This window comes from Gekko japonicus, unplaced genomic scaffold (assembly GCF_001447785.1).
Source record: "Gekko japonicus isolate JY-2015 unplaced genomic scaffold, Gekko_japonicus_V1.1 scaffold2942, whole genome shotgun sequence".
NCBI classification, from domain to species: Eukaryota; Metazoa; Chordata; class Lepidosauria; order Squamata; family Gekkonidae; genus Gekko; species Gekko japonicus.
In genome coordinates this window covers 89440-103550 of record NW_015160315.1, presented here as the reverse complement: position 1 = coordinate 103550, position 14111 = coordinate 89440, and the positions used below count along the sequence as shown (strand labels likewise).

The following is a 14111-nucleotide window of genomic DNA, read 5'->3' as shown; positions in this document are numbered from 1 at the left end:
CTCTTAATAGAACCATGGTGGGATGCTAAGTGCCAGGTGATGTTCTTGACTTTCAGGCCATTCCGGTCATTAAAAGGACAGGACATTTTTCTCCAGGCTTGCTGGCAACCCTGTCAAGAACCGCCTACAGTGCATAAAGGTAAAGGTTTCCCTTGCTCGAAAGCCAGTCGAATCTGACTCTAGAGGGTGGTGCTCGTCTCCGTTTCCAAGCCGAAGAGCCAGCGCTGTCCGAAGACTTCTCCGTGGTCATGTGGCCGGCGTGACTAGACGCCGAGGCGCACAAAACGCCGTTACCTTCCCACCAAAGCGGTGCCTATTTATCTACTTGCAATTTCTTGCTTTCGAACTGTTAGTTTGGCAGGAGCTGGGGCCAGAGATGGGAGCTCACTCCGTCACCTGGTTTGTGCTTTTTTTTTTTTTTTTAACTGTAACCAGGGGTCATTTCGTAGAAAAAGAGCTAGGGGAACTCATTAGCATAACTCATTAGCATATGCCACACCCTCTGACATCAGGGGCCCGGCGGTGGACCTGCAAGGCCATCGGGAGTGCGAGGAAGCCCCGCGAAGGCCCTCCCTGGCCCCAGGCAGGCAGGGGTGGGGAGAGGCGGGGAGGAAGCAACTTACCCTCCCTCTTCTCCTGCCTCCTCCTGGCTGAATGAGGGCCAGAAGCGGGGCGGCCGGAAGCAGGGGGCGGGGCTTCATCATGTGCCCCGCCCCCTGCAGCTCACCCGGGGGAACTGCGATCCCCCGCGTTCCCCCCTGAAATGACCTCTGACTGTAACAAATTTTCATTTTTTTTTAAACTGAAATCATTGCAGGGTTTGCAGATCTTCTCAAACTGCTGTGCTCGGTTTGAAACGGCAGATTTAGTTGTTGACGGCCTCATATTCTGGCTTTTATTAATGTTTTAAAATATTATTTGCCACCTTTCCTCTTGAAGAACTGAAGGCGGCTTCCCAATATAAATAAAACAGTTATATTAAAAAAAAACAAAATTAAAACAGCACAAAGAAAACAATAAAAGCACATAAAAGGCCACAATTTAAAAACTCCAATTTAGGACTGCCAATAAGTAAAATTAAACCAGTCAAATGCAGCCCTAAATAAAACCATCTTCAGGGTGTGTGTATGTGTGTCAACAAGAGGATCGTTCTTGTAATGGGTTATAGTTTTGTTTCCTTCCCTTCAAACAAATGGATCAGAAACATGTTACATTTTGGGCTAACTTACTGGAAACAGCATTTGCTTGTTGACAGTTTTTCTTTTGAAGAGGGTGGGTGGAATTCAGAAATGGATTTTAAATGAAAAGCAACGATTTAGGAGCGATTCCCCCCCCCCCGGTGTCGCCTGCAGGTGGCGCTGGTGAACCAGGAGCCCGTCCTCTTCTCCGGGTCCATTCGGGACAACATCGCCTATGGGGTGGAAGGCTGCAGAGAGGAAGACGTCATCAGGGCAGCGAAAGACGCCAGTGCCTTGGAGTTCATCTGGGAGCTGGAAGGAGGGTTCGACGCAGGTGCCCGCAGAAGCTGGTTTCCCCCCCCCCCCCCTCAAAATTTGCTTTCCTTCTAGAGAATCCCCAAGTTCTCTGCTGCCAACTCCTTTCCCTGCTGCTGTCCACGGAGCCCTTTTGGGGTGTAGCTGCGGTAGTGCATGTGGGGGCCTAAATGATAAAGCTGCCCCCTCCATGGCTCTCAGAAACCTGCAGTCTTGGATCTTAGCAGCCCTGCCTCCCCACCCCTGAAATGCAAAACCCCCGTCTCACTGAGCAATGAATCAAGGTGGGGTCACCGTGTTGGTCTGGAGCAATAGAACAAAGTTAGAGCCCAGTGGGGCACCTTTAAGGCCAGCAAAGTTTTATTCAAGGCGTGGGCTCTCGTGGGCACGCATACTTCGTCAGACGATGAAATGGAATTACAGATCATAGTTGTATATAGAGAGAGGGTGGCTTGTTAAATTAGCATGCAAAATAGTGAAGATTTTTTTTAATAGATAAGAAGAATGACAAGTTCGGTTTCTGTCATCTGTTTGGGTTCAACTGGGGGGGGAGGAAACATAGGACATGAGCAGTGTTCCCTCTAAGCTGAGTTTAGTGCAAGCTAGCTCACAGTTTTTTAGCCTCCGGGTCACACATTTTTGTCTTCGCTCAGGAAGGGGCGGCTCCAGAGCAAACCGATTTACGCAGCAGCCAAATGGCTCGCTCACCACTTTAATGCCACCAGCTCACAAAGTAAGAGTTTTTGCTCACAAGACGCCACAGCTTAGAGGAAGCATTGGTAATAAGTCAGAACTGGAGATGGATGTACCCAGGGGTCATTATGTAGAAAAAGAGGTGCAGGAGCTCATTAGCGTAACTCATTAGCATTACTTATTTGAATATGCCACACACCCTGACGTCACCGGAAGTGTGTCAGAAGGCAACATCCACCTCTCAGGCTCCACTGGACTCTTTTGGATTGCTAGCTATTGGGGGGGTAGTGCAGATCTGCCCTCACAGAGGAGGGAGAGCTTGTACCTGAATAAAACCTGGGTTTAAAGGTGCCACTGGACTGTTTTGGACCGGGGAGCTGGGGGGGGGCTCTGCAACTTACCTGGCTGCTTCTTGCTCTGACTGAGGGCTGCTGGGAGCCGGGGGTGGGGCTTGTTGCATGTGCCCGCCCCCTGGGCTCTTTACTGCCGGAGCTCCGCTCCTGTGCGCTCCGGCAGGAAATGATCCCTGGATGTACCCTAAATTGTGAGAATCTAGACTTTGACTAGATTCTCACAATTTAGGGTACATCCGTCTCCAGTTCTGACACATTTATTAGCTATGTTGTCGTCGTCGTCGTCCCCCGCCATTGGACCCAAAGAGATTATAACCAGAAACCGTGCTTGTCATTATTCTTATGGAGAGCCAGTTTGGCGTCGTGGTGAAGTGTGCGGACTCTAATCTGGGAGAACCGAGTCTGATTTCCCACTCTTCCACCTGCAGCTGCTGGTGTGACCTAGGGTCAGTCACAAGTTCTCTTAGAGCTGTTCTCCCAGGAGCAGTCCTTGAAAGAGCTCTCTCAGCCCTACCTACCTCCCAGGGTGCCTGTTGTGGGGAGGGTAAGGGAAAGGAGATTGTAAGCCGCTCTGAGACTCCCAAGTGAAGGGCGGGGTATAAATCCAATCTCTTCTTATTATTATTATCTGTTAAAAAAAATCTTCACTATTTTGCATGCTAATTTAACAAGCCACCCTCTCTATAGATACACAGCTGTGGTCCACGGGACTGGCTAGAACCTTGTTCTGTCACTGAGCAATAGTGATGCAGCCTCTCCAGTGGAGGGTTTCCTGCCAACTTTTCTTTCCATTCCCTTCCTCTTTTGGCAAGTGCTCTCTCTCCCACACGTAGGGCTGCCTCATACCGAATCAGCCCCTCGGTCCACCAAGGTCAGTACTGTCTACTCAGGCTGGCAGCGGCTCTTCACGGTCTCAGGCAGGAATTAGCATTTCTTTTGTCTTTTCTAGATTGAAAGTCATTCTGTTACTTTAGGAACATAAAATATGACTATGGACATTTTTACTTGGCATGAAATTATCACAACTAGCATATTAAAAATATAGTGTATCCAAACAATTATTACAAACAGAATACCCACCCACATGCAAAAACCAAACTGAAACTTTTTTTATTTTCTTCTGACAATCGCACCTCCTAAAGGAAGAAATGCATCTTGCTCTTGCATCGGAGGGTTCAGTGTGTAACCTAGGACTTACTTGTCCTCAGTGCACAGAAATTAGATCAATCTGATACCATATATATATATTTTTTTCTTTTTTCAATTTTTCCAATTTTTCGGAAAAAAACAAAAAGGCTTCAGGAAAAAAACAAAAAGGCTTCACATCTCTAGGTCTAACTTCTCCACACACAGAGAGAGAAAGAGAGAGAGAGACAAACAAACCCCTCTCCCCCTCTATTCCATACACCCAGGCGTCTTCAGTCCCTTCTTCTTGATTTCTAAGACATTTTAACCCTAACCCCACCCCCAAATTGTGATACACGAATCACAGCTCAGTCCTCTCATCTCTTTTCCCCTCTTGCTTCCCTGCAGACGTGGGTGAGAAGGGGGGCCAGATGTCCGTGGGGCAGAAGCAGCGCCTGGCCATCGCTCGCGCTCTCATCCGGAACCCGAAGGTCTTGATCCTGGACGAAGCCACGAGTGCCCTGGATGTGGAGTGCGAAGCGGCCGTGAGTCCGGGGGAAGGGGCGGGATTCACACTTGCCACTGGGGGAGTCCGGCGGGTGCGAAGCGGTTTAGCCCTGGACCTTGTGCTTGGTGTCCTTTTCTGGACTAATCACTACAGCCTGAGAAATGAGAGTCCCTCTGAGCACGTGTGGAATTCACTGCCACAGGAGGGGGTGGCGGCCACAAGCATGGACGGCTTCAAGAGGGAATTAGATGGAGCAGAGGTCCATCGGTGGCTATTAGACACAAGGGATAGATAGGAGCTCTCGGTCTGGGGCAAGTGATGCACTGTATTCTTGGTGCGTGGTGGGGGGAGGCAACAGTGGGAGGGCTTCTGGTGTCCTGGCCCCACTGCTGGACCTTCTGATGGCACCAGGTATTTTTGGCCACTGTGTGGCACAGGGTGTTGGAGCACATGGGCCATTGGCCTAATCCAGCATTGGCTCCTCTTATGTTCTTATATTCTTATGTTCTAATGTTCCCTTATGCCTAACCAATATACAATATTCATAGACGTTTATAACCAAGTCCTGGTGCTGTTTGAAGTAAAATTGCTGCAAGAAAAGGCAATTTAGAGTTGAGAAGCGGAAGGGGCCTGTAACTCATTCCTCATTTTGTTTATTCATTATTTTTGTTTATCAGAATATTTCTATCCCATCTTTCCTCCTGGCCACGGGCTGCTTCCAAGTCACAATTAAAAGTATCACAATATACAATATTCATAGACATAAGGACATAAGAGAAGCCAGTGTTGGATCAGGCCAAGGGCCCATCCAGTCCAACACTCTGTGTCACACCGTGGCCAAAAATACCAGGTGCCATCAGGAGGTCCACCAGTGGGGCCAGCCACAATTAAAAGCATCCCGATTTAAAACCCACAAAGTAATCCCCCCTTTTAATTTAATTATTCTACATATGCTTTATCTTAAATGCTGCTTTAGTGTTGAAATGTTTCGATGTCTGCCACCTTGGAGACCTTATTGGGATGGAAAGGCAATATAGAAATGTTTTAAACAAATAAGAATTATAGAATTATAATAATCGTAGAGTTGGAAGGGACCTCCAGAGTCATCTAGTCCAACCCCCTGCACAATACAGGAAATTCACAAATACCTCCCCCTCCACACCCTCAGTGACCTCTGTTCCATGCCCAGATGACAAAAAATCTCCAGGATTGCTTCCTGACCCCAAAGACAGGCTTTGCAGCCCAGTTTGGTGTGAGAGCCAGTTTGGTGTAGTGGTTAGGAGCGTGGACTCTAATCTGGGAGTACCGGGTTTGATTCCCCACTCCTCCGCTTGCACCTGGCTGGATGACCTTGGGCAAGCCGTAGCTCTGATAAGAGCTGTTCTTGGAGAAGAGCAGTTTCTGTCAGAGCTCTCTCAGCCCCACCTACCTCACAGGGTGTCTGTTGTGGGGAGGGGAAGGGAGAGGAGTTTGTAAGCCGCTCTGAGACTCCTTTGGGTAGTGAAGGGTGGGGTATAAATCCAATCTCCTCCTGTTTTTATAAATAAGTCTGTTTGCACAGGGATCCATAAGGGGACTCCCAGGCAAGGGGCTCAGCACCACTTCCATCCCAACTCTGTGGTTCTGTTTAATCGAATGTGAATTGGGAAGGATTGGGGTTGTGCGGTGGGAAGTCACCGTATCTTTCCTGCTCTGACTCCTGGATGTTCACCGTTTCTTCCGCTAGATCCAGAAGTCGGTGGTCGGAGGCCGAGGCCGGGCCGTGCTGGTGATCGCTCACCGCATGCAGACGGTGGAGAGCGCCGACAAGATCGTGGTGCTGGAAGGCGGGAAGGTGGTGGAGGAGGGGACCCACGAGGAGCTGATGAGCCGGAAGGGACCCTACCACCGGCTGGTGCAGAGGAACTGGGCCCAGTGATTGGCGAAGGAGAGGGGGGGCACCAGTTGGGTCAGCCCCATTTGTGGCGGCAGGATTTTGCACGGACCCTGAAAGGCGGCTTGGACAAGAAGAGCGGGTGCGGTCCTTGCGTTGTGGAGGGATGAAACGACCAGAGAAGACTGTACAGCACCTAGCACTCCCTGGGCAGCAACGGGGTGGGGGAACTCAAACAATTCCTCGATGCTTAGGCGATTTTAAGTACCCCCCCCCAGCCAATGGCTTTTGCTTTCATTGTTATTGTGTTATTAATATAAATTATTTAGGTAAACTGTAACCCATTGTCGTGGGGTTGAAGAGAGATGTAAAATTTGAATGGGTGAGGGGCATAGAGGGTCCACTGAGAGCCAGTTTGGTGCAGTGGTTAAGTGCGCGGACTCTCATCTGGGAGGACCGGGTTTGATTCCCCACTCCTCCCCTTGCACCTGGCTGGATGACCTTGGGCAAGCCCTAGTTCTGATAGGAGCTGTTCTTGGAAAAGAGCAGTTTCTGTCAAGAGCTCTCTCAGCCCCACCTACCTCACAGGGTGTCTGTTGTGGGGAGGGGGAGGGAAAAGAAGTCTGTCAGCCGCTCTGAGACACCTTCGGGTAGTGAAGGGCGGGGTATAAATCTAATCTCTTCTCTTCTTGTTCTTCACTGTGTCCCTTAAAAACAAAGACGCAAACAGGAGAAAAATAATGGGAAATTCTATAGTTCTAGTGGTGTGGGGGGGGGGGGGGGGGAAAGAAGGCCCTTAACATCCCCTTAACATCAAAGGCAAGACCCTCAGAGCTGTTTCTAGGATTTTTTTTTTGTCAGAATAAAAGACCTCTGCGTTCAATTAACGGGGTTTCCCTGATTCAGGGCTCTCTAAGGCCTGAATGACACAAGATGTTTCTCTATGGAGCTGGGTTCTCCTGCCCTAAGAGGCTGAGAAGAACCCTGCTGGATCAGACCAATGAGGGTCCACCCAGTCCAGAATCCTATCTCACACAACAGCCAAACAGTTCATCTGTAGAGCCAACAAGAGGGCATAGAAGCCTTCCCCCGACGTTGACTCCTGGCTCCGGGATTCAGAGGATTAGTGCCTCTGAATGTGGAGGCTCCCCTCAGCCACCATGGCTAGGAGCCACTGATAGATCTATCTTCCATTAATATGTCTAATCCCCATTGAAAACTCTCTCTGGCTGTGGCCATCAATACATCTAGCAGTGAATCCCACATTTTAATCACTCAGCCAACATGGTGTAGTGGTTAGTGTCAGAGAAGGTTTGAATTCCGACACTGTTTTGGTATGTTATCGAAGGCTTTCGTGGCCGGAGTTCATTAGCTGTTGTAGATTTTCTGGGCTGTATGGCCGTGGTCTTGGCTATTGTAGTGTCCGATTCCCCATGCATTTGAATAAATCCACGTTTGAAGAACAAAGTAGAGTTTATTATAAAGCGATGATAGATCAGAACACAAGCATTGTTAGGAATAACTACAAGCCCCCTAAGGGAACATAATAAAGGAACTTTGAACCAGGTGAGGACCAATGAGTCCACTTCCCGCTGGCGGGAAGACAGATAAAACGAGCGCCTAATTCCTTGGGAACACAACGGTTCTGTAACATAAACACTAGTTCAGTTCACAGGCATGATATACATAATAAGCCAAGCAATGCCATCACTCCATCCCACCTCCAGCTGGTTGACCTTGAGCAGTTCCGCAGATGTAGCAGCAAAAGACAGTAAACACCTACACAGGAAAGTACACGGGGGATGGGCAGGGTGCAAAGTAACACAGAAAATGAATACAGCATCTCATGGCAGCTTGCTGACATGTAGATCCTGACGTTTTGCCAGCAGCTGCGACTGGCATCCTCAGAGGCGGGGGTCATTTCCTGCAGGAGCGCATGGGAACGGAGTAAAGAGCCCAGGGGGCGGGCACATGCAACAAGCCCCACCCCCTGCTCCCAGCAGCCCTCAGTCAGAGCAAGAAGCAGCCAGGTAAGTTACAGAGCCCCCCCGGGTCCAAAACAGACCAGTGGCACCTTTAAGACCAAATTTTATTCAGGTACAAGCTCTCCCTCCTCTGCGAGGACAGATCTGCACGTCCCCCCCCCCCAATAGCTAGCAATCCAAAACAGTCCAGTGGAGCCTGAGCGGTGGGTGTTGCCTTCCGGCGATGTCAAGGGGTGTGGCACACGCAAATGAGTTACGCTAATGAGCTCCTGCACCTCTTTTTCTACAAAATGACCCCTGCTCAGAGGTATTAATCCAAAAAGAGACCTCCCAGCTAGGGATACTATATCATACAAGAAAAAGGCTTGGGAGACGCTGCAACTTGCAGAAAGCTCAAAGATATTATTAACAAACTGTATTAGGTGCAAAGAACAAATTCGTACAATTCTAACAGTACAGTAATACAAGAAGAATAACAGGAACGTCTAATGTAGAGCAAAAATAACGAAGGCTCCGGATTCTCTCTCCGTTTCGTGGGTCCGACTTCCTCAGAAGTAAACCTCCTAAACACAATGGAAGGTTATGTTCTTATTTCTTTTCTTTGGTGATGTAGCACAAAGCCTACATATCTTATTTCTTCCCTTGAATGATGTCGTGCCAAGGCATTCTAGCATTGAGAAGCAATTGCGGTTAGGACTAGTGCCTGATATTACTACGCTGATGAATGTTTGCTGTAGTATGAGAAAATATGATATGTAAGCTTGTTGCTACGAGGAGGCACTATGGGGTCTTTCAGGAAAGGGAAATATGAAATAGAGGGGGAGGGGGAAATGAGATGGATCTCATAAGATACATACGTGATACAAATAATAATCTCTTTAATGAGATATGACCCTTCCTTAGCTGAATTTCGTTTTCTCTGATTCATAAAGAAATACTTAATCTAGGGTTGCCAACTATCTCAAGGGAAAAAGTTCTCTCCCTTTAACAGAAACTTTATGGGATGTTATTTATCTCTTCAGATGCCCATTTCCACACACTAATCCTCTGGGAAACAGGCAGGATTCCCCCTCCCCTTTCAGGCCTGTTAGCAGTCCGAATGCAGATACATCTCTAAATTAGTGAGATGAAATTTTTCAGCTTGCTGAATAAAGACACACTCTCCAAGGAAGAATTCAAGGGGGCCTCTGAGGAGTCAGAGATTGGGATTAAGCTTTGGCCCAGAGATTACTCCAGGTCATTTCTGGCTCATGGAGTTGATGGGCGGGGGGAGAGTCAGAGCAGGAAGAGGGGATCTTCTCCTCCTTGATTCTCTTTGGGACAATCTGGGGGTGGGTGGGGAGGACAATTGGGATTGGGGAATTTGTGTTCCACAAGGTTCCCCTGCCAACTGCACAGACACTAGCCCATTTCCACAGTACTGGATGATATTGGGGGGGGGCTAACCCCTTAGAAATTACTGTGTTGTTGGGATGGGGGACACAAGGTTTTCCTTTCAACCCAAAAGAATCGTATTGCCAGAGATTTTGGGGCTTCAAGGTGATGACACACAAAAAAGCTCACATTAGGCTGGACTGGGGAGATATTAGAGTTGTGGGATGACTCTCTAGAACTGCTTGTCATCTGAAAATGTTCATGAATTAAAGATGCCAGCTGGTCACACTATGTTTATACCAGAAGTAGAGAGGCTGTAGATGTCTGTTGCCCTCACCTTGCCTATTTCCTCACAGGATTTCGGAAAGGAAATGTTTCCCCCAGTTTTGTAGATGTCAGAAAGAGTTAGATCAGGATTCACTTCCGGGTGCGGCGCGTCGACGGGCGGACTCTCGGCGAGCTCCGAGCCGCCTGTCCCGTTTTTGCCTTTTTTGAGCCCCCTGTTTATCGGGGGAGCTCGACCAGCCCTCTTGGGGGGAGGGCTGGAGCAGGGGGCGCTTTCTGGCCCCTCCCGCATTCGGCAAGCAGGGGGTGTGTGACCAGGAGAGCCCCGAAGCCGGGCAGAAGACCGGGAAAGAACATGGCCGCCATGTTCTGGAAGACGCTGCCAGCCGGTTTTTAAATGGTGTTTGGGAGTTATGGAAGCAACACAGAAGGCTAAAGATGAAGTGTCAACGGAGAGTCTAAGGAGAAATGAAGTCCCCCAAAAGAAACGGAGTCTAAAAAGGTGAAGTAAAACGGCCGGGATTTGTACAGGACTAAATTGTAAGTTAAAAAATGGTGGGGGAAGAAAAAGATTTGAAGAGCATTGAGATGGCAGACAGGATGAAAGGCTTAGAGATGGTTGGTTTTTTGCAAGCCCAAAAGAATTGGCCCAAAGGGGAATGTTCAGTGAGAGAAGAGGAGGACTGTGAGGAAGATATGGAGAATGAGGAGGTGGATTGGGAGCAGTTCTTCAGAATGATGAAAGAGGCTGTGATAAGAGGCTGCGAAGAAGCCTGCACAGATATAAGAAAAAAATATAATATACAACCAGAAATAGAGGGAAAAGAAAAGCAGGAACATTGTGCAGGGAAGAAGGACCTAGAGAAACCAGAGGAGGAAGAAGTAGAGGATAAAGATATTGGCAAGGAAGACAAGTTGGGTGACTGTGTGAAAGCCGAAGGTTTGAAAAGGGACATACTAGACTCTGGGGGAAATCAGTGTGACGGCAAGGTGGGGCGGTCAAAAGAAGATAGTCAAGGTCTAAAAGCTGCACGAAAGAAGGAAAGAAATAAGATCAGAAGAAGGAGAAAGGCGTGGAAGTTTTAAAAAGACAATACACCCTGGAAAGCAGAAGGACTGAAGGACAGAGAGAGGAGATACGGAAGGCAAAGCACGTTGAAAGAGCGCAGACATAGAGACATGTTGATGTTGAAAAATAGGCTTCAAATGCTCAAAAAGAAAAACAAGTTATATGAAGCAGGGAGGATTTGTTTCGGTTATAAGCTTAAAATGGAAACTGACCAAAAATTTATTTACTAATGAATTGAAGTATTGTAATGGTAGGACTATCTGTATAATTTTAATGTGGTAGATTAAAATTAATTTACTTAAGAGAATATTAGAGTGATGATGTGTATGGTATGTGCAAGGTATAATTGTTATATTATTCTTAATGAGTAGTCATAAAATGAAGTAGCTATAAGGGGAATATTTAAAGTATTTATAACTGAATTAATGTATTGTTAAGCTTTTTTTTCTACTTTGTGGAAAGTCTGTGGTGTGGTGTATTAGGCGGTGTGTTTTAAAGAAAATTAATTAAGTTAAGAGAGTATTAGGGTAATGGTGTGTAAGGGGTGTGTAAGGTAAAATTGAGTATATTTATTTTAATGAATGGCCATTAAATGAATTATTTATAATGGGAATAGTTAAAGGGAATTAATTATATTTAAAATATGATGGAATGATAAATTAGTGGGGGGACAAAGTTAATATAAAAGAGTGATTTGAGATGGTTGATGTTAAAGGTATGAATAATTTGATATTAATTTGGTAATTGATTTGGTGGTATATTTAATTATGAATATATGATGTTTTAGCTATGGTTAAGGTTGTAAAATTGTGGAGGTATAAATTATGACTTATAAGATGAAAGATGAAGGGGATGATTAGGATTATTTTTGAAGGTGTATAATGTTTAAGTAGGCAAGATCTGGTTGTGGTAGATGTAGGTCTAAATCTGTCATTGGTAAAAGAGAATAGTTTGGTTGTGATGTAAGATGGTGAAAATTATCCTTGGTAACTGTGAGCAGTGAGGGAGGTCAGGACAAGATTGAATTAAGGGGGGGGGACAAGAAGAAAATAATAAGGTAAAAAGCAAAAATAGAAAAGATTAAAATGTTTAATAGGAATTTAAACCCTATACTAAATACAAAGAAATGGCAAGTCATAGGAGATAGGAGAGGAGATATTGTACAAATGAGAAAGTTTTTACAATACAGACAAGAATCTTGGTATAGCTCTGTAGGAGCAAAATCCTTAGTAAGATTTAGAAGTACAAGTGCACAGGTATTAAAAAGTGAATGTTATGAGGAGAAAAGGAAAGATATCATTTAGTAAGGATGTGATGGACAAGTTTCTCTGTGTTGCTAGGAAAATGTGTTGTACAAGGAGTGTGTATGTATATAATGAAGTTAATGATCTTGTGTTTGTATATGATATAGGCTTATAAAATCAAATAAATAAAGTTAACAAAACAAAAAAAAGAAAGAGTTAGATCGGTAGATAACCTGAAGTAGCAAGTTTCACAGAGGGGGGCAACCACTAAAAAGGGGGGGGGCTTTGTGTAACTACTTTCTGAGCCTTTCTGAACCTCCAAAACCTGGGTGTCTGAAGAAGACCCTATTCAGAACCAGCTTATAGGAATGTTTCACTCTTGTATGGATTTCTGAAGAACATGAAAATCGGATCTGTTCCTCAAGACTACCATGACTACCTGTTTGATCTATCTCTATTCTGAGTGAAACTCTACACTCTGAGCATGTGGGTTCTCTAATGCCATTGAGGACTGCCACAGTTACCCAATCTCTTTACATACTGAGCACTCAAAATGTTTCTTCCATGTGGGTTCATAGGTCCCGTTAAGGATGGAAACTCAAACTGAATAACTTTCCATGCACTGAGCATTCAAAGGGTTTCTCCCGTATGGGTTGTCAGATGCTGTTGAAGATGGCCACTCTGACGGAATCTCTTTCCACACTCTGAGCATTCAAAAGGTTTCTCCCCTGTGTGGGTTCTCTGATGGTTTCGAAGACTGCCACTCTCACTGAATCTCTTTCCACACTCTGAGCACTCAAAAGGTTTCTCCCCTGTGTGGGTTCTCTGATGCTTTTGAAGAGTGTCATTCCAACTGAATCTCTTTCCACACTCTGAGCATTCAAAAGGTTTCTCCCCTGTGTGGGTTCTCTGATGGTTTCGAAGATGGCCACTCCGACTGAATCTCTTTCCACACTCTGAGCACTCAAAAGGTTTCTCCCCTGTGTGGGTTTTTCGATGATCTTGAAGATGGCCACTCCGACTGAATTTCTTTCCACACTCTGAGCATTCAAAAGGTTTCTCCCCTGTGTGGGTTCTCTGATGCTGTTGAAGATGGCCACTCTCACGGAATCTCCTTCCACACTCTGAGCACTCAAAAGGTTTCTCCCCTGTGTGGGTTCTCTGATGGTTTCGAAGACTGCCACTATCACTGAATCTCTTTCCACACTCTGAGCATTCAAAAGGTTTCTCCCCTAGAGCGCCACTCTCACTGAAACTCTTTCCACACTCTGAGCATTCAAATGGTTTCTCCCCTGTGTGGGTTCTCTGATGCTTCTGAAGAGCGCCACTCTCACTGAAACTCTTTCCACACTCTGAGCATTCAAAAGGTTTCTCCCCTGTGTGGGTTCTCTGATGCTTTTGAAGAGCGCCACTCTCACTGAATCTCTTTCCACACTCTGAGCATTCAAAAGGTTTCTCCCCTGTGTGGGTTCTCTGATGGTTTCGAAGACTGCCACTCTCACTGAATTTCTTTCCACACTCGGAACATTCAAAAGGTTTCTCCCCTGTGTGGGTTCTTTGGTGCTTCTGAAGAGTGCGACTCTCACCGAATCTCTTTCCACACTCGGAACATTCAAAAGGTTTCTCCCATGTGTGGGTATCTTTGGTGTCATCAAACAGTGCAACTCTGACTGAATTTCTTTCTGTACTATGAGCATGCAAAAGGTTTATCCCCTCTGTGTATTCTTTGATACACAAGCAGCTGTGATTGATTTCTGAAGTATTTCTGAAGTACTTTCTACACTGAATGGATTTAGTTGCCTTCATTATCCTGTGATTTGGAAAATGTACTTTACACTTTCTTCCACCTTGCTTCTCATTCATATGGCCCCCTTTCTTTCTCTTAGATCTGCCTCGATTTCTATCGTTTTCTTTCAGGTCTTCATTTTTAACTCCATCTGGCATTAGCTGAGGGATTTCCTCACCCTCCTCAATCCTCTGACCATCCTCTGCTGGAAGAAACAGAGAGATTATCTTAGCAACTGGAAGGGCTGGTAGGGCCCAAAGGCATCTATGGGACTGCAATCGGAAAGAACTGACAGCACTTTATTTATTTTATTGGATTGAAAG

At 46.2% G+C, this 14111-nt stretch overlaps 2 protein-coding genes across 2 annotated transcripts in view; one reads left to right on the top strand and one right to left on the bottom strand.

The window, feature by feature from the left end:
- LOC107115183 overlaps positions 1-6509 on the top strand; it is a 69038-nt gene extending 62529 nt beyond the window's left edge. The window contains exons 27-29 of the mRNA XM_015416820.1: positions 1353-1512; positions 4073-4209; positions 5899-6509. Of these exons, the coding sequence (XP_015272306.1) occupies positions 1353-1512; positions 4073-4209; positions 5899-6090 (489 nt within the window). The 3' untranslated portion in view covers positions 6091-6509. The remainder of the gene's footprint in view (positions 1-1352; positions 1513-4072; positions 4210-5898) is intronic.
- Positions 6510-12701: 6192 nt separating this feature from the next.
- LOC107115174 (oocyte zinc finger protein XlCOF6-like) lies at positions 12702-13808 on the bottom strand (the record flags this gene model as incomplete). The annotated part of the gene is made up of 1 exon (XM_015416809.1): positions 12702-13808. A coding segment is annotated over exon 1 (1107 nt), but the record flags the coding sequence as incomplete, so codon positions are not given.
- Positions 13809-14111: the final 303 nt, after the last annotated feature.